Source organism: Phaseolus vulgaris, chromosome 4 (assembly GCF_000499845.2).
Source record: "Phaseolus vulgaris cultivar G19833 chromosome 4, P. vulgaris v2.0, whole genome shotgun sequence".
Taxonomy (NCBI): Eukaryota; Viridiplantae; Streptophyta; class Magnoliopsida; order Fabales; family Fabaceae; genus Phaseolus; species Phaseolus vulgaris.
In genome coordinates, this window is record NC_023756.2 from 3,800,566 (window position 1) to 3,824,624 (window position 24,059).

General features: G+C 32.8%; 1 protein-coding gene across 2 annotated transcripts; it reads left to right on the forward strand.

Annotated features, from left to right (window-relative positions):
* The first annotated feature begins 1,693 nt into the window (after nt 1–1,693).
* Nucleotides 1,694–14,028, forward strand: LOC137836929 (CSC1-like protein HYP1). Of its 2 annotated transcripts, XM_068645724.1 has the most exons (12): nt 1,694–1,914; nt 3,291–3,356; nt 3,481–3,862; nt 4,438–4,587; nt 5,692–5,755; nt 5,849–6,058; nt 7,103–7,291; nt 7,840–8,138; nt 10,183–10,459; nt 11,603–11,878; nt 12,897–13,130; nt 13,606–14,028. In XM_068645724.1, exons 3-12 carry the CDS (start codon nt 3,582–3,584, stop codon nt 13,759–13,761), a joined length of 2,136 nt encoding a protein of 711 aa, XP_068501825.1. In that variant the 5' UTR covers nt 1,694–1,914; nt 3,291–3,356; nt 3,481–3,581; the 3' UTR covers nt 13,762–14,028. The 2 variants fall into 2 exon arrangements, with proteins under 2 accessions (XP_068501825.1, XP_068501827.1); XM_068645726.1 differs by lacking the exon at nt 3,291–3,356 and having other exon boundaries at nt 1,724–1,914.
* The last annotated feature ends 10,031 nt before the right edge of the window (nt 14,029–24,059 follow it).

Sequence of the window (24,059 nt, forward strand, 5' to 3'; positions counted from 1 at the left end):
ACTTTTAATTGTAAAACTAAACTGACTTTGTTATATGCAGGGATTCAGAATTCGTGGACGAATTCTCTCCAACTCGAGGAGTATGATGAGAATCAAATAAAGGAGGCTTTTATTAATGGAGGAAGAGGACATCCACCCTCACATTTGAAGTTCTTCCTTCTAGTCTTCTCAAAATTAAAAGAAGACATAAAATAAAGATGAGGCCCAAGCCCAAAGCCCAAGCCCAAGCCCAAGAAGGCCAAAGCCCAAAGAGCCCAAGTCCATCCCATGAGGGACAAGGCCAAGTTTTGAAATACTCTTGTATAGTTTTTAGGAGGTGTGGTTATTAAATAAAGGAGTGTGAAAATGTAAAATAAAGTCACATTACCCATGTGAGTTAGGAGAGTGGTGTAGGTGTAGTTTTTGGGAGGTGTCATAGTAGAAAAAGGTCACACCTCCCATGTGACTTGTTTTTGGTGGGAATTTCAAATGAGTTTATTTGAAATTTCCCACCTATTTTTCAGCACCTTAGGCTATAAATAGAGGTGCTTCCTTTGTAAAATTCAGATTTGAATTTTATCTAAAGAAACTATACTCAAAATTGGAGTGAGCATTTGGAGAGCTTTGAGCTTCTTCTCTAGTCTTATCTTGAAGGACCATGGTTTCCCCAAGTGGCGGCTTCCACACTCATCTAGGAGCATCCATTCTTCTAGTGGCGTGATCATCCAACCATTCCTCCATCTTCATGAGCATTCTCTTCTCCTTCCTTTCTTCTTCTTCAATTGTTCATGTTACCTTGTGTTTTTGAGTTGTCTAGCTTTCGGTTTTTTCTATTTTCAGCACCTATATTCTGTTTTGTTTTTAAATTCTGTTTGGTTCTTTTGTTTAGTATCTTAATTCTGTTCGGTTAATCTAGTTTCTATTCCTTTGTTGATTCAATTTGACAATATTTGGTTCATCCAAATGAGTTTGGGATTTGGTACTTGTTATTGGTGAGTTCTTGATCTTAGAACCATGATCCAACTTCTAAGAAAGTGCCTCTACATTTTCCAGCTCAAGGTGATTCCTCAAAGTGTCAAGAATCTTGTTCTATGTGGCTATTGGAATCACATCAAGTACAAAGAAAGAAAAGGAAAAAATATTGCAATTAGAACACGTCTTATAATTAAATGAAACAAAGAGAAGTATATGTAGAAAAACTATTATTACTATTTTGTTCTTATTTTTTATTATACATGGAATAATCAAAGAAATATTAAATTTAATGAATTAATTTTGCAATTTTTAATATTAACAAACGTTAAACGATCTTAATTTTTCTTTTGGTATATAACAATTTCACTAATATCGTTAATAAATAGGAGTTTGAAGAATTTATTCCATATAACTTTTTTTTAAATATGATGAATTTGATGAAAAAGATATTTTTTATTTTATATAACTATATATTTTGTTAATATTATAATTTTATTTTATTAAATTATATAGAGAGGAACAAGAAACTCACCCTACTTACTAGTTCGTCCACACAACCAACAATCAAACGTACTCGTTTGTCAATCTGCGTATTAAGTGGATCACTAGAACCAAACACTGCCTTAAAGAAATTCTAAATTTAATTATTGTGGTATTAAAAAAAATAAAATTTAATTACTAACATAGCAAGAATCATAACAATTAAACAAATAAATTTTTTCACATGCAAGCATTAATTAGTTTCTTGAGTTGAAAACCATAACATGTTACATGGTGGAAAGAGAGAAAGATAAGCAAACATAAAGAATGAAACATGGTGGGTGCACGTGTAAGTTGGCTTTGGATCAAAGAGTGACACGAAACACATTGTTGAGTTCAGTGTCTTTTCCTATTACTTTCCTACTTCTGTCTTTACCATCACCTCACTGCACACGTTTCTCTCTTTTGCTTCATCACCAGGTTCTCTTTCTCTCTTTCTCTAGCTCTATAGTTCTCTATTTTTTTCCTTACTTAGGTCTATGCATATGATATTTGTTTGATAATATAGACTTAGAATTGGCAGATTTGCATGCTCCATTTTGAATTCTGAAAGCAATACCGTTTCTGGGTTGTTCTTGTTTTTACCTTTTACACTTAAGAATGATGCTGGATTGTGCTTGGTACCCTTAGAAATGAAGATATTTTACCTTTTGAAATTGAAACTCATGCATCCTGAAATTGCATTCACTGGAATCTGAACTACTTGGGAAGAAAGTAGAGGTGTTGGATGAAGGGGAATACATTTTGTTAGACTCTATTCCACTTTTTTTTAGTTGTACAATGGTGACAACAAGGTTTGAAACCTAGGACCTGATGCAAACTGCTCAAACCCTTCACTGTTATTCCACTTCATCCTATCTTAAATGACTCATAAAATGGAAACTAATGTTATTCTATGTTGTCTCTTTCTTTGAATCCAAAATTAGCCCAAAAGTCTTCTGATAAATCCAACAAAATATACGAATTAGCAGGTAACAAGGACATTGCTGCTAGACCTGTCCCTGTTGCTTTTCCTAAAACTTAAAATGAATGAGAGGGTCTTACCTGAAGTAGAAGTTTACAGCTTTATCCCTACTAGCAGGGATACTTTCCAGGATATGAACCCATGATTTCTAAGTCATATAAAGGAAATGACTTTATCATTGTGCCAAACCTCGGTTCTGCTTTTCCCTAAACTTCTTTACTGAACAATTTTATTCAGTGTTTGCTGGACAATCTCAAGACTTGCAAAAATGTTTGGATAGTTTGCTTCAAATGTTTCAATATAGTGGGTACTACAAAACTAGTTTGCATTCTGTTTTAAATTTACTAAAACAGATAATATAACAGCAGGAAGGAGAAGCTACTTACAAATATGCAATAGGTCTTAGAATGAGGAGGGGTTTGTGAATCTCTTTCCTTTCAAGGATGATTGAAAAAGGGAGAAATTTTCAATTACCAAAAGTAACACTGGGCCAAAACCCTTCTACCCATTGATAATGAAATTCATCAGATAAATGAAACAAGCAAAGAACCTGGAGTTAAACTTCTCCATCATTAAGATTTGAGGAGCACATGAATGAACCCGTGAAGTATAAAATATACGTTCGAAGTTTGCTGTTTAGAGGAAATACAATATAGACCACCTGAAACCTGAGGAAGAGATATATCAACCCACATTTCTTCACAAACTTTATGCAAGAATCCATCACCTAGCTTTAATCCAACCAAGTAAAGTAGTGTACTTGAGAGTTGACTTTTTATAAAATTGAGGAATTTTCAATTATTTCATGCTTATAAACTCTCCTATTTTGTAGGATTCCTTTGTTGTCATTTTTACCTTATGCTGGAGCTGAAGTAGTGGCCTTTCTATATGATTGTTGGTTAGTTGCTATGTTGGATTTCCAAATTGTCAAATAGTTTGCATTTTTCACATCATATACACACTAGTTACTGAAGAACTTTATGTTGATTCTGTTCCAACTATTTATGGTATTATTCTTGCAGGTTCAACCATGAACGGATCCAATTTGTTTGATTTCTTCTAGCGTACAGTGGTGTTATTGGGTGTAAAAGTCAATCTGCTGGTTTTGAACAAAGTTTCAACAATGATTCTTTCTGCCCTTTTAACTTCTGTGGGAATTAATCTTGGCCTCTGTTTGTTATTTTTCACCCTATATTCCATATTGAGAAAGCAGCCTGGTAATATCACTGTCTACGCACCACGCCTAGTTGCTGAAGGAAAAGTTAAAGAGGGTGGTCATTTTAACTTGGAAAGATTGTTACCTACTGCTGGTTGGGTGAAGCAGGCATGGGAGCCTTCTGAGGAAGAGTTTTTATCATCTTCAGGCCTAGATGCTTTTGTCTTTATGCGCATATTTATCTTTAGGTGACAAACTGTTTGATTGTCTCTATGTTTGGAGATATATCATGACATTTCTTATCAAACTAAAATCTACTAGATAACTTAGGCTTTTGAGGTTTTAATCATTTAGATGGAAATTCCTGCATTACATGTGTCAATGATCTATGTTAGGCTTAAATTTATATATATATATATATTTATGTATATGTAAATGAGCATAGATGTTTTTTTCATCACAAGAGGATTTTCTATATTATACTATTATTGGTTTACACTGCTGTATATTCAATTCAATTATCTTAATTGTTTTTCACCTGATTGACACCAAGTTTTGCTGTTTGTATACTTGAATTGAATGTCTAACTAAAAGGAAATTGTGATGTTTTCGAGGTGATACACATTCATATGAAACCAACTACTTTAAGGGACAGCTAATTTTTATCTTATTTTGGAGCCAAACGTTTGTTCATTACAATTCCTGAATTGCTGTAAAATATGTGCAAGTCTTTCTATTTTCTGCCACCTTGTTCTGTTTATTTGAAGAACTTTTTATTTGTTTCTTCGCTAATGCTTTTCCCTCTTTTTATGGTATTGTACAGTTTGAAAGTATTTGCTGTTGGTGGAAGTATTGGCATGTTTGTTCTTCTTCCAATTAATTATGCCGGGAGTCAACTTACTGATGATTCAGATTTTCAACACAAGTCGCTTGACTCGTTCAGTATTTCTAATGTTAATAATGGTTCAAACAGGTGAATGTAATGGATCAAGATGGTCTTAACTTTTAGGAATTAGTTATTCATGATGCAGAGCAATACATGAATAAAATATTGGTTCGTAATTCTTAAGTTGGTTTCATTTCATTTTCTCTAATTGTTGACCCATTTTCATGTGAGAGCAGTTAGTTTTTTGTGAATTGTTGGCATTGACCTTATGGTTTTGTCATCTTTAAGTCGATTAAATCCAAGTATGCCCTCATTTGAGACTTATCTTCAGACTGTCATGGAACTGGATTTCCTGTGCCCACAAAAAATAGTGAGGAATTGGTTTTGAAATATTTTTCCCTCAAACTATTATGAACATTGTAACTACTATATAGATTGAACTCAGCCATTATGTATTATTACCTACACAAACTTCATGGAAGAGATTGTTCATTGTGTAAACCCTATCTTTAAAGTTTGTAAAAATCAAAATTTATGCAATAAATCTTATTGACCCGCATGATGTTTATGGGAAACAAAACATTCTAAACTAAATACAGTTTATTTCTCTTTTTTGTCCCTTTTTTCCAATTTGTTCCTTTTTACCCCAATAGCTAGTAGCTGGGACTGAAAGTGAAAGTTTAGTTATTTATGCATCAAATGAAATAGCCTGTCAAGGCTCCTATCTTAACCAGGCATTTCAAAACTGTTGGGATTTATGTAATCTCATGCATAATTTTTGGTTGCTATGTTCATTTTGAATTCTCCAAGTAAAGAAATATAGTATAACATTCTGTATGTTAAATGGCCTGCCTAGGGGTGGTGATTTCTATATATTCTATAAAATTGTCTTATTTGATGACTTTGGATTGTTGGATATTCTCTTGAGTTGACATCTTGTTCAGTATTTGTGGTTTATATTTTTAATAGATAACATCATTCTCTTGAGTTCAAATCTTCATTAGATCTTTCCATTGTCTACCATGAATGGGACATGAAGCTTTGACTAGATTAAGAAGCCAGAACTTTCTTTGTCATACATTTACTTTGTTAAGTTGGGGTTTTTAAATAATCCATTTCTTCACCAAAATATGCAGGTTTATTTAGTCATTTAAAGCAAAAAATTTACATGTTCATTTGGCCTTTATCCAGGTTATGGGTCCACTTTTCTGCTGCATATATTTTCACTGGAATTGTTTGCTATCTTCTTTTTTGTGTAAGTTTTATTGTTCAAGTTACCTTTTTATTTTTCCTTTTCTTTTATAAAATAGGGATACAATTTCATGTTTAATCTTAATTCCATATGCAGGAGTATTTGTACCTTTCATCCAAAAGAATTGCTTATTTCTATTCATCAAAGCCTAAGCCTCAGCAGTTTACCTTATTAGTCCGTGGTATTCCTGTTCCACCTGGAAGTACATGTCATGATACTGTTGAGCAATTTTTCCTGGAGTATCACCCTTCCACATATCTCTCACATTCTGTTATCCGCCGAAACAGCAAACTTCAAAGTCTTGTCGTAAGTGTTTTTCTAGAGCTCGAACTGATTCAATCTTTTTTTTTCTCTATTGTTGTTTACCTTTCATTGTAAGTCACTGTCATGTAATGCCTCAGTTTGAAAGGAAGAATATATCTTCCAAACTTGCATGTCTGGTGTGAAACATTAATATTTTACCCTGTTAAAGAAGAATTCATTAAGAGAGAAGAATTATAATGGAGGGGATCAGTGAAAAAGACCAGCCGCTTGTGAGAGCAAAGCCAATCCTGGACAAAGAAATTCCCTGAGAAAGAGAATCCATGAGCTGAATCCCAGAGTCCAGTAAAAATAGCCTATCCTATAAACATTGGTCTTTTTCTCCAACATACCTGCTAGGAGAGCAAATTCCAAAGCATCATGTTTGAGTAAATAATAGCGCGATATTCCGTAAATTGTTGTATCTTGTTATCATGTTAGAATAAATAATATTTCATGAATTCATTGTCCAAGACTACAAATTTATAATACTTTCAACTTCACATTTTTTTTGGGTACAATCCTACTTGTTTTGTATTGTATTGTAGTGCATATGCGAAAAATCTGTCTTAATGAAATATTATCCTTAATGCTTTGCATAACTACCTTCAATCTAATGTTTTTCATACCGAATATCAAAAAATAATTGTTGCAGACTAAAAGCAATTATTGATATATTAGATAACAGCTTAAGCTTTGAAGTTGAAAGGTTTCTTGAAAAGATAAAATAATGTTCTTTCCAATGTTGTTGAGATTAGACATGTGCCCTATGCTTAAAAATTTTCAATTTCTATTGAAATGATGGAGACTAGAGAACATGTTCCTTTTCCTTGTGTTGTTTTGCCCCACTGTTTTTTTACTTCCAGTAAATAGCCTCTCTTTTATGAGGGAGGGAGGGGAATGATGATGCATTTGTGTTTGACTTAGGCATTATGTTTCTTCATGAGTGTTGAAGTTGAACTTCCGAATTTATTTTTCTTGTAACTAAAGTCAGTTCTTTCTTCTAATAGTACTTTCACCTTTTTGACTATTAAAGTTTGTTCTTTGAAGAATGATGCAGATAAACTGTACAAAAAGCTTACCAATCTGAAACAAAAAAATGATGCTCCTCAAAGGCACAGGCGCGATGGCTGTTTGGGAATTTTTGGCCGTAAAGTTGATATTGTAGATCACTATGAAAGGAGATTGGGTGATGTTGAAGATAATGTGAGAATGGAACAGTCCTCATTAGAAGCAAAGGTAACTGTCTTGTTCAGGCATTAATAACCTACATTACTGGATTTTTGAGAAAATAATGTCTGGTTTGGGTTGTAAGCTGTCTAGTAACAAACCAAAATGCTTTATCGTTTGCATTAAAGAAAATTGGCTCTCACAGCATATTTAAACTAAATTGTTATACTAAGACTTGGTTTTGTTCATTATGACAATCTGGTTAATAATGACAATACAAGGTGACAGGAAGCCAAATGAGATTGCAGAAAGAAAATATGCAAGGGAAAGAAACTCAAATGAAATTGTTTAAAGAATTGTCAACCATTAACTATGTGCTGAACTAGAAAACATTTTTGTTTTGTTAGATAAAAGAATATAGTATGCCTATTTATTACTCAACACCAAACATAAACAAGGATATTATTAGATTAACTAATGTAATAACGAGTATGTTAACAACAACAGTACAACACTAGTTCCTACAATAGATATTATTTGTTAATACTTATGTTTTTATGGTTCTTTTAATGAGGTCTAATACATACCCCTATTCTGTAACCATTTTTAACTCAAAGGAAGTTCAAGCTGCCTTTGTCTCATTTAAGACACGATTTGGTGCTGCAATAGCTTTACACATTCAAGAAAGTGTCAATCCGACGGAATGGGTTACTGAGAAAGCTCCTGAGCCTCATGATGTTTATTGGTCTTTCTTTACCGTGTCATTTCTCAAAAGATGGATCAGCAAGGTGGTAGTTTTGGTTGCATGTACTTCTATTACAGTTCTGTTTTTGATCCCAGTTGCAATAGTACAAGGTCTTACCCATCTTGATCAATTGGAGACGTGGTTCCCCTTTTTGAAAGGCATACTAAGACTGTAAGTGGGGAATCTTACCTTAATATATCTTTCTCTATAAGCACATGCATTGGAGTCATAATATAATATAATATAATATAGTACACTTGCATGCAGTTCCTTTTCTATCTCATGAAATATCTGGTTATATTTCATTTGATGATTTTGTAATATAAAGCAGGTGTTTCCAGCTTTTGAAATTTGGATTTCACTCTTCACTATTTAGAATATAGTTACTTACTGAATTCCTTTGTAATTTTAACCAGACTTATGTTTTCATCACCTCGTTTTGTTATTTTATCTCATAGTTTGCATTCTTATTTTAAATATGCTAACATATTTTCATCTTTCATCTCTGGTTGATTATATCAGTTGTTTGTTATGAAGAAGGGCTAGTTAGATTTTAGTTGCCGGTGTTTCTTTTATTTTCTCGGGCCTATTATCTTGAATTAATTTTTGTATTTTTGCATTCTAAACAATCTCCATTTAGTAGCTATCTGTTCCTTCTCCGCTTTTCCAGACTGAGAAATGAATTAGATGCATGCTGGCTGACAGCTGGTTTCCTTTGAATAATCATATACTATGATTTACAATCCTCAGTCAAATATTAAGCATAAACATCTACTATTATAGTTCAGAAAAGATTGCTATCTTTTGGTGATGTTAAGCAACATATTTGGTAAAAACCCAAGTCCCAAATCAACTTCATTAACTAGGACTGGGGAGATTTTGGCGACCCCCCTGCCTATGACCTTTCTTATTAGGAGGTGTTAGTGCAATGACAAATGCCACAATCTGTGCTTCAGCTTTTATAGATTACAAAATTATAGATTACTGTAGAGGTTATCTTTTTATTATTTTCAGCATAAAAGTAATGTACTCAATAGACTGATAGGTGGACAACACCACAAAAGCTAGCCATTGTACTTTGAGAGCCCCAGGCATTGTAAGCTCCACACTAGAATTACGCCTCTAATGTGGGACTCTCTATTCTTGTAATTGGATCCTAACAAAGACACACACAAGATAGTAGAATTACTTCTTGGATGTGGTCTTGGTGCATTTGTGGTGGTTCAACTGCTTCTCTTTGATAAGAAAGAAGAGAAGCCACTTGGGATATTACACACCTAAGATGAAACTCATTCAAAAGAAGGCACAATGACTCTTCTTAAACACACTCAATGTGATTTATCTCAGGTGATATACAAAGCTCATATTGGTTCCTTTATAAGGTCTTGGCTATGAGCATCCAAGCCTTATTTGCAATGTAGGACTTGAATTCCCACCTAGGTGTGTTTGGCACACCACCTTATTCCTATTCTACCCAAGAATAAGCTATCCTAGGAAACACTAGCCTGTGCCACTTTTCAAACAATATTTTTGCATGGAAGGATTTTTATTGTATTTTTAACACATTTATACTCTTCAACTTTGTCTTCTAGGAAATTCTTCTCAAATTTATTCTTAAAGAGAAGACTTCAGTTCGAGGATAACATCAGAGTTTGAAACTAGGAATTATACATTTAATGACATTATATGTATTACTTGTTTGTTTGAAGCAAAGTGATATAAGATTTGGAGGAATTTGACTGGTTAGAGTTGAAAGGAAAAAAAGGAGAAAAGGGAAGAATTACATGCTTCCTTTGTTTGATTTGATTAATTTGAGAATGTTAAGCTTGCATTTAACAGATTAAGTTTTTCATTAAAATGACTATTGATAAGTTATCTCCTTTATGACATTGGTTGATGACTTCAAACCTTGTTATTCCTATTCTTGCAAAGTAAATCAAACTTCACCAAATTATTCATACTACCTTGCGTAGATTCTTACCTTGATAATTGTCTCATTTATCTTTTCTTTCATTCTTTATCCTATAATCATGTTTAGAAATTCTCAATAGCCAATATATGTGCACAAACCTGCATCATATAGTTTTCTAGGAATGCATGATTTTCTTTTCTTTTCTTGAACAGTTTACTATGTGTTTGTGTGAAAGAGTATTGTTTTTTTAGCATTTACAATTTCAATGTTTTTCAACTGAAGTTTCCCAATATTTGTTTTCAGGTCAGTTGTGAGCCAAGTTATAACAGGATACCTTCCCAGTTTGATTCTTCAGCTGTTTCTGTCATTTGTTCCACCTATTATGATTATGCTTTCTTCCATGCAAGGATACATTTCATGGAGTCAAATACAAAAGAGTGCATGCACTAAAGTATTATGGTTTACTGTCTGGAACATTTTCTTTGCAAATGTACTATCAGGGTCAGCTCTCTATCGAGTGAATGTCTTTCTTGAGCCAAAAAACATTCCCAGGATACTAGCGGAAGCTGTACCATCTCAGGTGAGAATAGTTATTGTATCCCCCATGAACTTCACAAAGTTATCCAATATTATATGAAGGGAGATTGAGTTATCAGTAGTTTTGTTTCTTAATTTTATTTTATGTTTTTATATTTGCCTATACCCAAAAGCGTAGCTTTATAAATGGTGTTTCATTTAATTTCTGCATGAATCATATAGGATACCGATCCTATGGTAAGGTATTGCAGATAAATAATTTTCATCATAAGGTTGAGACCTGCCCTTTTTTCTAAGAAATGCAAATGTGTGGTTTATATGAACCATGTAGTTTTATTATCTCTGGCTGCTTAATCTGGTTTTCCTGGAATTTTGATACTTTTGTAAAGCAGGTTTTCATAGGGTTTTTAAAAATGGAGGAATCCAGTGATGCTGAAGTTTTAGGGATTAGATGGAAATGGAAATAAGTAATTTATTTCACTAAGAAGACTGAATAATTGAGATACTTAAACTGATTGTTTGACCCTATAACCCTGTCTTTAGTAATAATTGGTCATGTTCAAGTACAGTAAAAGCCCCAACCTAATGACACTTGATACAGTATAATATTCAAACCTTAGCTTGATAGAAACAAACACTTACCAAAATAATACAACTTATAACGTAAAGGACTCCACAATCCATGAGATTCACAAACAAGACTTGAATAAGGCACCCCTCAGCCATTTAGAGACCAGTGAGCATGTAGACTAATAGAGTGATGCACAACCTAGAAAAAGTGTTACTGTGAAGAGTAACAACAGTAAAGGAGTCGGAAACACAAGACTGTAGATGCTGATAGAATTTGATGGCTAGAGGAAGAGCATGTTTAGGGAATACTTTCATATTTAGATGTCAAAGTGTTCTTTAATTGTTGATATGCTTTGGGAAAACTTCAGATGCTCTGACCTTTTGGGGTTGATCTGCTATTGTTGAGATGATTTGTCTTTCGTACCTGATTATATCTTGTATAGTTCATTAACATAGTATTTATAAAGCTGATAAAGCAGTGAGACGAGCTTCCTTGTTGTTAAGAGAAACTTATGAAAGAGAGAAAATATTCTCTTGTTAAGAATGATCAATTATAATCAATGCTCACTCAATTATGATGAAGTTAATTTTTTAATATTTTATATATTTGGTGCAGGCATCCTTCTTCATAGCATATGTTGTAACTTCTGGATGGACCACTATAGCATCAGAACTGTTTCAATTGACTACACTTATTTCCAATTTTATGAGCAGAACTTTTGGTAGAAATAGTGATGATGATTTTGATCCCCCTTCAATACCTTACCATAGTGAAATTCCCAGGGTTCGTCTCTTTGGTCTTCTTGGTGTGACATACTTCATCCTCGCTCCTTTGATATTGCCATTTCTCTTGATCTACTTTTGTATGGGATACATCATTTTCCGCAACCAGGTCTGCAAATTGCTTCTTTACCCTTCAGAGTACATGCATTTCTGTTCCTCTTTTGATGCTATAATATGCATTTATATAATGTATTTCTAAGATGAATGGAAATCCAATTACCTGTTTGTGAGAATACGTGCTTGGAATACCCCACTTAAAAATGAAAAAAGAACACAAAAGGTATAGTAATGATTGATCTGTTAATACGTTTGTCATAAATGCTCCCCTGCAGTACTCAATTGTTTTTTCTACTCTTGGAAAGGGGTGATGGGGAAAGTTTAAATAGATCATTGTACATGACTGATTGCATAATTAAATAAATGGTTAATTTATCTTTCACAATCAATATTGGTTTAGTATAGATTCTATTAACTAATAGTAGTATTGTTGCGGAAAATAATTTTATGGAAAGTGTTAGATTTCATCTTAAAGCAAATTAACGTTTAGTGAAGTTTCCAAATTGCACTCTAAGAGTTGAGGCAAGTGGGACTTCCCAGCAGATAGTGTTCTCAGTTCTGAATTTGGTGATCATATTGCCATCTGGTGCTTATAGTTTTGTCCATAAAATTAAAACAACTTAATTTTATCTGTAGTACTCTTTTATCGATATGACTTTATGGACAGTGTCAGATTTCAACTTAAAACAAATTGGCACTAAGTGATGTTTCCCAATAGATATATAAACTGCACCAAGAGTTGGGGCAGGTGGGACTTCCCAACGGATAGTGTTCTTAGTTCAGTGTGCTTTAACCAACCGCTTTATTTACAACTTTCCTACCCGTGCTAGACCGGAAAATTTGGTGATCATATTGCCATCTGGTGCTTATAGTTTCATCCATGAAATTAAAACAATTTAATTTTATTTGTAGTACTCTTTGATGGATATGACTTTAGAGGTGTAAAAAGGTCAGTTGATGGCCATTTACAGTTCAAACTTTGAAGCAGGACTTCATGGTGTTATGAACAAATGTATATATTTTTTTTCATACGTAACCGTAGTGATGTCTAAAATATCTTTTGGTGACAGCTGTTGAAAGTTTATGTGCCAAAGTTTGAGACTGGAGGAGAGTTTTGGCCTACAGTGCACAACTCCACAATTTTTTCTTTGGTACTGATGCATATAATAGGCATTGGTATTTTTGGTTTGAAGAAACTTCCCCTTGCATCCATATTGACTCTTCCTCTTCCAATTCTCACACTTCTCTTCAATGAGTATTGCAAGAAACGGTTCTTCCCTATATTCAAGGATTATCCAGCAGAGGTATGTTAATGGTTGATAATTAATGATAATTTATCTGATTCTCGATTATGATACTGTAACATATATGCATTCCAACTGGCCATAAATTGTTGTGATTATTATATATTACATGGCATTGTACCTGAAGAGACATTACTAGAGGCTAATTTCAGAGACTTGTGACCTCACTAATAAACATTTGCATTGCATGATTGTGATGATTACTGACTCATGTTGAAATTCAGTTCTCTTGGAAAAATCTTTTTTTGCTATTTAGTTGTGAACTCAAGTTTATGTTAGGTAAATCCCGTTAGTATGAAAACATTGTTGGAAACATTTGCTTTTGCACTGTACTATGAAAAACATGCTCATATACTTTTTGGCATTTCTTTCTGCTTCAAAGTGGCATTGTTGCTGCTTATTCTGTTTTTCTATTGAGTTAATGCCTTCTATTTCCGATTCTGTATTCTTATGAATGGTATCTTCCCACATGCAGTGTTTGATTAAGAAGGACAGAGCAGACCAGAACCAGCATAATATGTCTGAATTTTATGATGAGTTGGCCAATGCATACAATGATCCGGCTCTGATGCCAAAGAAGTACTCTGAGAGATCTGATGGTCCCAGATCTCCACTTCTGAATAGTTCATAGCTACATTCCTATGGCCTTGGCTAAATCTCTATAAAAGGGAATGTGTTTTCCCTTTGACCTCCTAACAGGTTTATTTGATTGTCCTTGTTGTTGTAACATGATGTCTCTAGTGTTCTTTGTAAATTGTTGGAGTTGATAATTTGTGCTTGTAACGAGTGCAGGAACTTGTGTTGTAATAAATGAGTCAGGTTTACGAGTTGAGTTTACCGACCTTCCATAAGTCTGATAACCTTGGAATTAAGAGTGGAGTTTAAGCCTCATTTGTGAGATCTAGCATTCATAGTGAAAGAAAACTTAAATATGTTCAGTTTTTGTAAAACTATCAACTTTGATTTTAGTCTCTAATCACAAAATTCGTTGGTTTTCATTCTTAGAAAATTTTATTTAGTCCCTAGTGTTATCAGATTTCTGTAAATGACGTATATAGTTTCAACTTATCTTCAGAAATGTATAGATTCCTAACATTTATTTATCTTAAAATAAATTTCAGGCACAAAAAACAGTGACTTGAGATCTTGAAGAGATTTAAATCAAAGTAAAATATTTTATAAGGATAAAATCAAAATGAACTTCAAAACATATGTGCTAAATAGGTAGTCGTGGAAAGGGCTAATGCTCATGTGGTGGAATTTGCAAAACTTTTTAAAGTTTCAACTTCATCAACACAGTAGCATAACATGGCAAAGTAGGATTTCACCAAAGCATGGTTTTGTATCTGCTGAAAATCGCCAAGTTTGTCAGTAAATCAGATTAAAAAATTACTCTATTCTTTGTCATATATGCATAACCACAAAGATTATTCAAACAAAACGTGCTTAAACTTAAAGGATGTGATGAAACGATAGAAAAAAGCTCAAACTGTTGGCAGAGGAAGAAATGACTGGAAAAAGAAAGGAAGAGAAAGAGGAGATCAATCAAGTGACTGACCTGGTTCAAGCAATGGAGACCCAGAGTCAAAATAGTGTGCAAAGGAAGAAGTTGGCTATTGGCAGAGGGAGTCAAGATCATGAATCCAAGAAATTTCATGATAAAAGAAAACTACAGGGTTACAATTGTGGTAAGTATGGTTCTTTTGCACTTGAATATTGGGGAGCTGATCACAATAATAACACTGGAAAATTATCCAAGAAAGATGAAGCACATTTAGCTCAAGAAGATGAAGATTTTGATTTAGATCAAGTGTTATTGATGGCCACTACAAATCAGGATGAAGATGCTTAAAGTTGGTACTTAGACACAGGTTATTCCAATCATATGATTGACAACAAGGAGTGAATTATTGATTTTGATTCTAATGTAAAAAATAATGAGAAGTTTGCAGATAATAGTATGATTTCTATTGAAGGAATTGACAAGTTCAGATTTACTTGTAAAGATGGAAGAGCTGGCTACATGAATGATGTTCTATAAATGTCATCAATGAAGAATAATCTTCTCAGCTTAGCCCAATTACTGGAAAAGAGATTCAAAATGTCAATGGAGCAGAATTCCATCAAGATCTATGATCAAAAATCAAGGTTAGTTCTTAAGGCACCTTTGCCTAAAAATAGGAATTTTAAGACTAACCTTAATATATCAACTGCACAATGATTATCTTCAATTGGGGATAATAGGAAACAAATCTATTGTGGAACTACAAATTCGACCATTTGAATTTCAAGAGTTTGAACTGGCTAAGCAGTAAACAAATGGTCACAGGGCTGTCACCAATCAACCTATCTCATAAGACATGTGAAGGATGCCTATTTGGAAAGCAAGCAAGAAAGAATTTCAAGAACTATGTATTGCAAAAAGCAAAGAAGCCTTTGGAGGTTGTATATTCAGATGTATGTGGCCCTTTAGACAACAATTCACTTAGAGGTAATAAGTATTTTCTTACTTTTGTGGATGAATTCACCAGAAAAATATGGATTTACCTATTAAAGGAGAAAAGTGAGATGTTTGAAAGATTTGTAAAATTTTGTGCTAAGGTTGAAAGGCAATCAGGCTATGCCTTTACTATTTTTAGAACTGATGTAGGTCGAGAATTCAATTTCAAAGAACTAGAAGAATTTTGTGTTGCAAAAGGAATTGAACATGAAGTTACAACTCCTTACACTCCACAACACAATGGAATTGTAGAGAGAAGAAATAGAACTTTGCTTGATATGGAAAGGTGCATGCTCAAAGGAAAGGGGTTGCCTCATAGCTTTTAGGGAAAGACTTTCACCAGTGTAGCCTATATTCTCAATAGGTGTCCTACAAAAAAATTGGAGGCAACTGTACCAGAAAAAATTTGGTCTGGACTTAAACCAACTGTCAGTCATTTGAAAATATTTGATTCTTTGTGATATAGGCATATTCCAGATGAGAAGAGGAAGAAGTTGGAAGATAAGAGTGAAACTCTTATCCTAATTGGATATCATCCAACAGGTGCATACATGCTTTTAAACCCAATAAACCAACAAATTCTCATAAGCATAGATGTTGTTGTAGATGAGAATGCATCCTGGAATTGGAGCAAATATGTAAAACAGATTCATTGTGTTTTAGAAGACAGTGGGCAACAGCAAGATGAAGAGCATGAAAATATAGTTGAGTCAAAATCTAGAAGATCACAAAGGCAAAGATTTTCCTCTTCTAGATTAACAGGTCATGAAATTTACAATGATAATTTGATCACTGATGAAGGAGAGTTGGTTCACTTAGCGTTTGTGGCTGACATTGAGCCAATCAATTGGAAGAAGGCAATAGGTGATAGAGAGTGGAAGAGTACCATGATTGAAAACCTGGAATCACTAGAGAGAAATTAAACGTGGGATTTAGTGGCTTTGCCAAACGGAAAAAGACCAATTGATGTCAAATGGGTTTTCAAGAAAAAACTCAAGTCTGATGGAAGCATAACCAAGCATAAAGTCAAATTAGTTGCTAAGGGTTTTCTACAAAAACATGGAATAGACTACACTGAAGTCTATGCATCAGTGGCCAGATTGGAAACCATTAGATTGGTGATTATTGTGACCAGTTCTAGAAACTAGAAAATCTATCAAATGGATGTTAAATCTGCATTCCTGAATGGCATTTTAGAAGAGGATTCAGTCACCAGGTTTTGAAGCAAAGGATGCCAGGCACAAAGTGTTCAAACTCAAGAAAGCACTCTATGGACTCAAACAAGCTCCTATAGTGTGGAATAAACTGATAGATTCGTTTATGCTCAAGCTAGGCTTCACAAAGTGCTCAATAGAATATGGAGTGTATGTAAAAGAGTCACAAAGTCTAAGCCTAATCTATGTATGTCTATATGTAGATGATCTGTTAATCATAGGGAGCTCAATGACAGAGATTGAGCAGTTCAAAAATAGATTGAAGGCTGCTTTTGAAATGATAGATTTGGGAATGCTTAGCTATTTTTTGGGAATGTAATTCATATACACATATCAAGGTATTATCATGCATCAAAGGAAATACATTAATAAAGTGCTCAACAGATTCAGTATGGATCAATGCAATGGAGATATGGTACTTGCTGTTGGAAATTTAAAATTGTCAGAAGCCTTGGAGGAGAATGCTTTGTTTAAATAGATTGTTGGAAGTTTGAGGTTCATCTGCAACAGTAGGCCTGACATAAGCTATGCAATTGGACTAATAAGCAGATTCATGTGTAATCCAAGAGTCTTTCATATTACAACAACAAAGCACATATTGATGTATCTTAAGGAGACATCGGGGTATGGCTTACTTTGAATGAATTTGAAGACTGTTTGGAGGCTTGGAGTGATTCAGATTGGTGTGGTGATAAAGTGGGAAGGAAGAGCACCTATGGATATTTTTTCAAATATCTGAAAGCACCAATTTCTTGGTGTTCTAAGAAGAAAACTGTAGTTACTCTCTCATCTTGTGAGGCAGAGTATATAGCTGCAACAGAGGCAAATTGTCAATGTGTTTGGCTTGAGTCTATGCTTGATGATTTGAAGCTGGATCATGTGAAGCCAATGCAACTTTGTGTAGACAACCAATCAACCATCAACCTTGCAAAGAATTCAATCTCACATGGGAGGAGTAAACACATAGAGACCAAGTTCCATTTCTTAAGGGAACAAGTTGGAAAAGGAAAGCTAGAAGTGAAGCATTGCAACACTAAAAAGAAAGTGACTGATATATTCACCAAACCACTTAAACTAGACAGATTTGAAGAACTAAGAGAGTAGTTAGGAGTTAGATGTATTGTAGAATTTAGCTTAAGGAAGAGTGTTGGAATAAGCTAAATTTAGAGCTAGTTTGTTAATTCTTAAAACAATTAAAATCTTAAGCTAGTTATTTTCTGTTATTAGAATGTTTCTCTTTTCATTCCAATTTGATTGTTATAAATACCTGTACACTTTTGTTTAATATTGTACATAAATAATACACTTTACAATTTCAATTCATATCAATATTCAAGAAGTCCAACTTTATTCATCAAAACTTATTATAATAATTCTAAGAATCAATACGATAAAATAAGCATTAATGTATATTCAAATCAGGTGTATACAAGAAAAGGAAACTTGAATCCTTGAAAAAGAAGAACAATGATGGTAATGTTAGTAACATTTTTATGGCAGTGATGCTTATCCAAGCTGCCACTAGTCAAGCTTATGCCAATGAGAATCCTACTCTTATAAAATTTATTCTCCATTAGGCCATTTAGATGAAAGTTATTGATCACTTGCTTCCTCTTAAGTTAGATTTTAAGGGTTCTAATTTAAAAAAACTAAATGATTTTTTTTTCTTTTAAAAAATATTAATATGTTATATAAATAGGCTTAGTAAACATTTTTTTTTATGTTCAACTTACATCATTATAGTTCATTGGCTTTGAGTTTAATAATAATAATATTTTAGTGTGAAAGTTTATGTGTATAACTTTTGATTAAATGAATTTTGGTTTGGATCACTTGCTGCAATTTTTTGGGTTTTTTTATATGAGAACTCTTGTTATGTGTTGCAAATTTTAATAATAATAATATTTTAGTGTGAAATTTATACGCTGCTAGTCTTGTCTTTAATTTTCTCATTCTGATTTATTTTTGTATATTGTTTTGCTTCTCTTTTCCTTCTCTTTGTGCCTTCAACTTTTATACCTTGCCAGAATACTTGCGACTTTTCAACTTGTGTTGTTCTTGCATTCAACTTCACCTTAAAATTTATTAGTAGATTTTACAATAGCATGTTCATCTCAAATTGAAATTTGGATTAGAGCTTCAAAACAATTGAATGTGTTATAAATTTGTTTTGTTATACTGGTGTTGTTATAAACTTATTTGTATTAGTCAATTTTGAAGTGTTATATTCAATTTCAACTTGTAATTCAAATTGTTTTTTAATTGTATTTTGGTTTAAAATCAATCTAGACAAACATGTTCAAATTTGTAGTGCAAACAATAGGTTTTTGGTTTGTAATTTTTGGGTCTCGAATATGGCCACAACAGGTAAAAAAAGTCAATATCTTGCGTGGATTAAACCCATGCTACTATTTTTATTACTTCTAACTTATGTGTGGACTAAAGGGATGCTACATTATATTAATTAAATTAATATTTCATTTTGTGTAGGCTAGGTTGACATTACAAAGTCATATTGTGTGGACTAGACTGACGCAAGAAGCGCAGGTTACATGGACTAAGCCGATGCTATTTGTGTTCTCTGTACATGATCGACGATAATGTATTAGTCTCCAATGATTTTACGTTCTCTATTTTAGGGACATTAAATTGGTAACTTTAAAATTAGTGTCGGTTTTCACTCATTTTTGTCCAAATTTGACCGATGATTTTCTTCAAATTTCTTGTAGTGCTATGACATATATTTTGCACATTTTATGAAAGTTTATACAACAGTCATAGTATGTCAACTTACTATGTCAATTTTTCAACCGGTATAGAAAGTGCATAGTTTTTATATCGTCGGAATTTATATCGCCGTCAAAACCATCATAAAAAGTCATGTAAAACCCTCATAGAAAGTCTTTTTTTGCACTAGTGACATCTCTCCTATATTTGAAGCCTGTGTGAACATTGACAAAAGTTACTTTACGTATAAGATGGCATGATAGGTTTGTGCTCAAATTATCTTGCATGTAAATATTTATGCTTGAATTATATCAGTTGTTACCAACATTTTAACCACTTAATTTAGGAATTTGGTTTTGTAGTATGCAACATTAGGGAATTAACTTTCAGAAAACTAAAATAACATTCAAACTAAAATAACATTCAAACTTCTTTGCCATAGAAATAGAAGATGAAAGTCTAAGTTGTTATTATAAAAATGCTTTTTATTTATAATAAATTTCCAAATAATTATCAATCTATAGTTATCTTTACTATAGATTGGTAAAAAAAAAAAAGCTAAAAGGAAAACAAAAAAAGGGTACAAGATAAAATCCATAGATACTCTATTTTTTTACAATGTTATGTATTCCTATTGGTTTCGGTTGAAATTCTACTCAGTTCTAGCTATAACAACGTTTGTTTTATCATGTTGGAGAAGAAACAACTTTGTGTATTGCAGATCCAATTTTTTTTATTCTTGAAATTATCATTAGACTAAAACTCTTGTTGTTGGACTCATCATTCATTCCAACATATCTGATTTTGTGCATTCACGTCGATACTCCAAAGTCATTTATTAGTATTTATGAATACAAGTTTAATTATATTATGAAAACATGTGTATATTGTGGAATTATTTTATTAGTATTTACAATTTAAATTCTATTATGAAAACATGTTGACTTAAATTACGAAAACAGACTCAATTAAATATTAAAAATTATAATATTTAATATTTAAATTATATGTCTTATTTTCTCACAAAGACATTGTTTATTTGTATTTTTTTTTTCTAGGTTTTATAGAAGGACACAAAAATCCACATGACAATTAAAATTGATCATAGAACATGAAAACTTTTATAAATTTAAAAATAAAAATTTAATTTAAATAAATAGATAATTCACTTTTTAAATTTTTCTATTTGGATGATATGACGTATGTGGAATTATGTTAGATTTCAGGATAAAATTGATGTTTCTAGGGCTATTTCGGTAATTAAAGATTTAACTTGTCTAGTGGAAAATTCGTCTAAATTGTCAATGAAGAATTGATATGACGTGATTAAGTTTTTTTGTATTAATACTCATACTGGTAAAGGTCTTCGTCCTCTTCCTGTTAGATGAGAGTTCCCTTCACCAGACGGGGTTAAAATTAACACTGATGGAGCTGCTAGGGGATATTTTGGTCTTGCTACTTGTGGAGGTATTTTTCGTGGGAGTATGAGAGAGTTTATTGGTGTTTTTCTGCGTTTCTTGAAGTTTAGACTGCTATGGTTGTTGAGTTTTATGGAGTTATACATGCTACGAAGGAAGCTCAAAAGATGAGGCTGACTAATGTATGACTTGATTGTGATTCTGTCTTGGTTTGTGCTGCATTTAATGCTAAGACTAATGTTCCGTGGATGCTTCGTAATCGATGAAATACTTGTCTTATTTATTGTGGGAAAATCAGGTTTGGGGTTACTCATATTTTTCGTGAAAGGAATGCGTGTGCTGATAAGTTGGCTAATTTAGGATTTATTCATAGAGAATCATTTCATTGGTATAATAGGCTTCCATCTAGTAAGTTCTTAGAATTCCTTATGAATAGGTATAATCTACTTATGTATGTTTTTGTTAACATATGGGTTTTGGTCTAGTTCCCCCATATTTTTTTTTGTATTTTCTTTCTATTTTAATAATATTTTTTCATGTGATGACAAATGATTGTTGTTACTTGAGGTGTCAGCCTAGATGAGATGTCAAGTTGTATAGTAATACCTAACATGAAAATTTTTATAAAAAAAAAATAGATAATTCATGTCTATCTTATAAAGGACGAACTCTCTCACTTAATTAAAGAATTTTATATAACACAAACTTCAAACCATATATTTATAAATCAACATGAGATTAAAAAATAACTCAATGACAATTTTATACTTTTATCATCAAATACTTGACATATATTTACAGAGTACACTAACTCATGTAAAAATAAATTCCATTACAATATACTTCAAAATTTAGCAGTTCTCGACTCTTTTTAGTTTCAACTTAACTACAATAGGAGTAAAAGTAAGAGAAGTAATTGATTATTATACTAATATATCCTAAGACATACATATATCCTTCATAAACCATATATTTTGTTCCCTTATCCTAGATGAAGCTATAAAATAATTTCTCTTCATTTAGATAATAACACATGTTTAAAGGTAAACAATTATTTTTAAAGTTGAAATAGAATGAAGATCAGAATGTATAAAAAAGAGATAAAATGTTCAAAACAAATTTATAATTATCAAAGGATTTGATAATTTATCATATGCTTAATTATAACTTGAAATTGTCAACCCATTTGTACATATACGAGAAACCTTTAAAACAAGTCATAAGTCACTTAGGTTATAACAAGAAAAATAATTAACTGTTCATTCCTTCAATTTGAAGAAAACTTTCCCTATAAATTACCATATGAAATAATATACCAGGATGTACTTTGATACCAACCTTGGTAATTTTGTGGGTACTTAAGTCAAACCAAACTAATTGACCATCAGCTTTTTTGAAGAGTATATTGCCCATACTCCTTGCTCCAATAGCTTTTCCAATGCCAGGTAAAGGATCAAAACTGTAGAGTTTCTTCCATGATTCTTTCTTACCAACTTCACCCAAAATTGATATGTAAAAGGTAGTTCGACCGGGATAATTTGACATTATAGCAATATACCCATTTAAGACAAACAAGAATCTGGCCATACCACTTATATGAAAATCATCATCTATGGGCATGTCTATGGGCACAAGGGTTCCACAAAATGTCTCATTACTCACGTCAAATGATATCAAGTATATTTCGTTATCAATATGTGTGAAATCAAATCGAAACACAAAACTATGAGGACAACTCCAGCTACTTAACCAATGACACATTCCATCTAAGTACAAATGATTCCCTCCATCTTCTGAACAAAAAGCACAATCCATATCAACTTTCCTCCAAGAGTTACTTCTTTGGCTATAGATCTCACATATGGGTGTGTAATCCCATTCAGGATAACCCAGATCTTCCATGTCAGGAACCGAAGTGTTATCAAAACTCACAGTTCTAATCACCTTATAATCATCTCTTACACAATCATAACCAAAGCCATCATTTGTAATACAAGCCTGGACATGAAGTGTTCCATACTCAATTGGACTATGAGGAATGGTCTTTACTTCACCTGTAGCTGGATTCCATAAATACGTAGATTGGTTATAATAATTTAGGTAAAAGCAAACAATTCCATTAACACTGGAAGAACTAAATATAGTTTTTTCAAAAGGGTGATCCTCTAGTGGATTTGTCCAATTTAATTTTTCTATATTCTGAAACCTTTTTCCATTAAGTGAAAACAAAGAGGACTCATAATTAATGGGGTCATTCAAATATTGAGTGAGACATAGAATGAGAGATGTATCATCATAATAGGAATGATGACTAGATGTGATATTTTTACGAAATAAGTCTGTGAAATGAGAGTTTTCAAACAAGAGAGCCCATGATTTGTAGAGGCCTCCAAACCTCTTGAGAGATTTCAAAGGAAGTTTGAAGAGAATCGAGATTATGAGATCATCAGGTAAGTGATTCCCAAGCTTCCCATCCATAAATTTGTTCTTCATCTCTTGCTTATGCAACCAAGAGTTAATGAGCTGCCAATTGTCTTTGGTGTTCTCACTCCAAATGTAGATAGGATAGGTAATGTGTTGGCAGTATTTGTTAACGAGATTCTTGATGGTGGTCTCTTCTAAGTACTCCAACTAATGAAGAAAAAAAGGAGTTAAAATAAGGAAATAACAAAAAAAAATGGGGATGGGTTAATTCGGATACCTGATCGTCTTTGAGAAAGAGGGTGAATTTGGTTCCTCTTGGAATTTTTTGGGCATTAATGTCCTTAGTGAAAATTAAGGATCCATCGAGTTGAGATTCCCAGATATATTGATCAAGGTCATTATACTTAGAGGTGACGATAACCTTGTGAGCAACTAAATAAGCTGAGTAGAATCCAACACCCAAATTATTGACCAAATCTAAAACAAACATATAACGAAACTACAATTAATAACCGTTAAATACAAATGAAAATAAAACATTGTGATCTTCCTACCATATTTGGTCATGCCAACACCATTATCGATGATAGAAAGTGTTTTGTTAGCCTTGTGAGGTATCAATCTAATCATCAATTCATCATCTAAA

Coding starts and splice junctions, on each gene's coding strand:
- LOC137836929 (XM_068645724.1), top strand. CDS start 3,582: ATGATTCTTTCTGCCCTTTTAACTTCTGTGGGAATTAATCTTGGCCTC. Junction 11,879..12,896: donor ACATCATTTTCCGCAACCAG/GTCTGCAAATTG, acceptor TTTTGGTGACAG/CTGTTGAAAGTTTATGTGCC. Junction 13,131..13,605: donor TCAAGGATTATCCAGCAGAG/GTATGTTAATGG, acceptor TCCCACATGCAG/TGTTTGATTAAGAAGGACAG.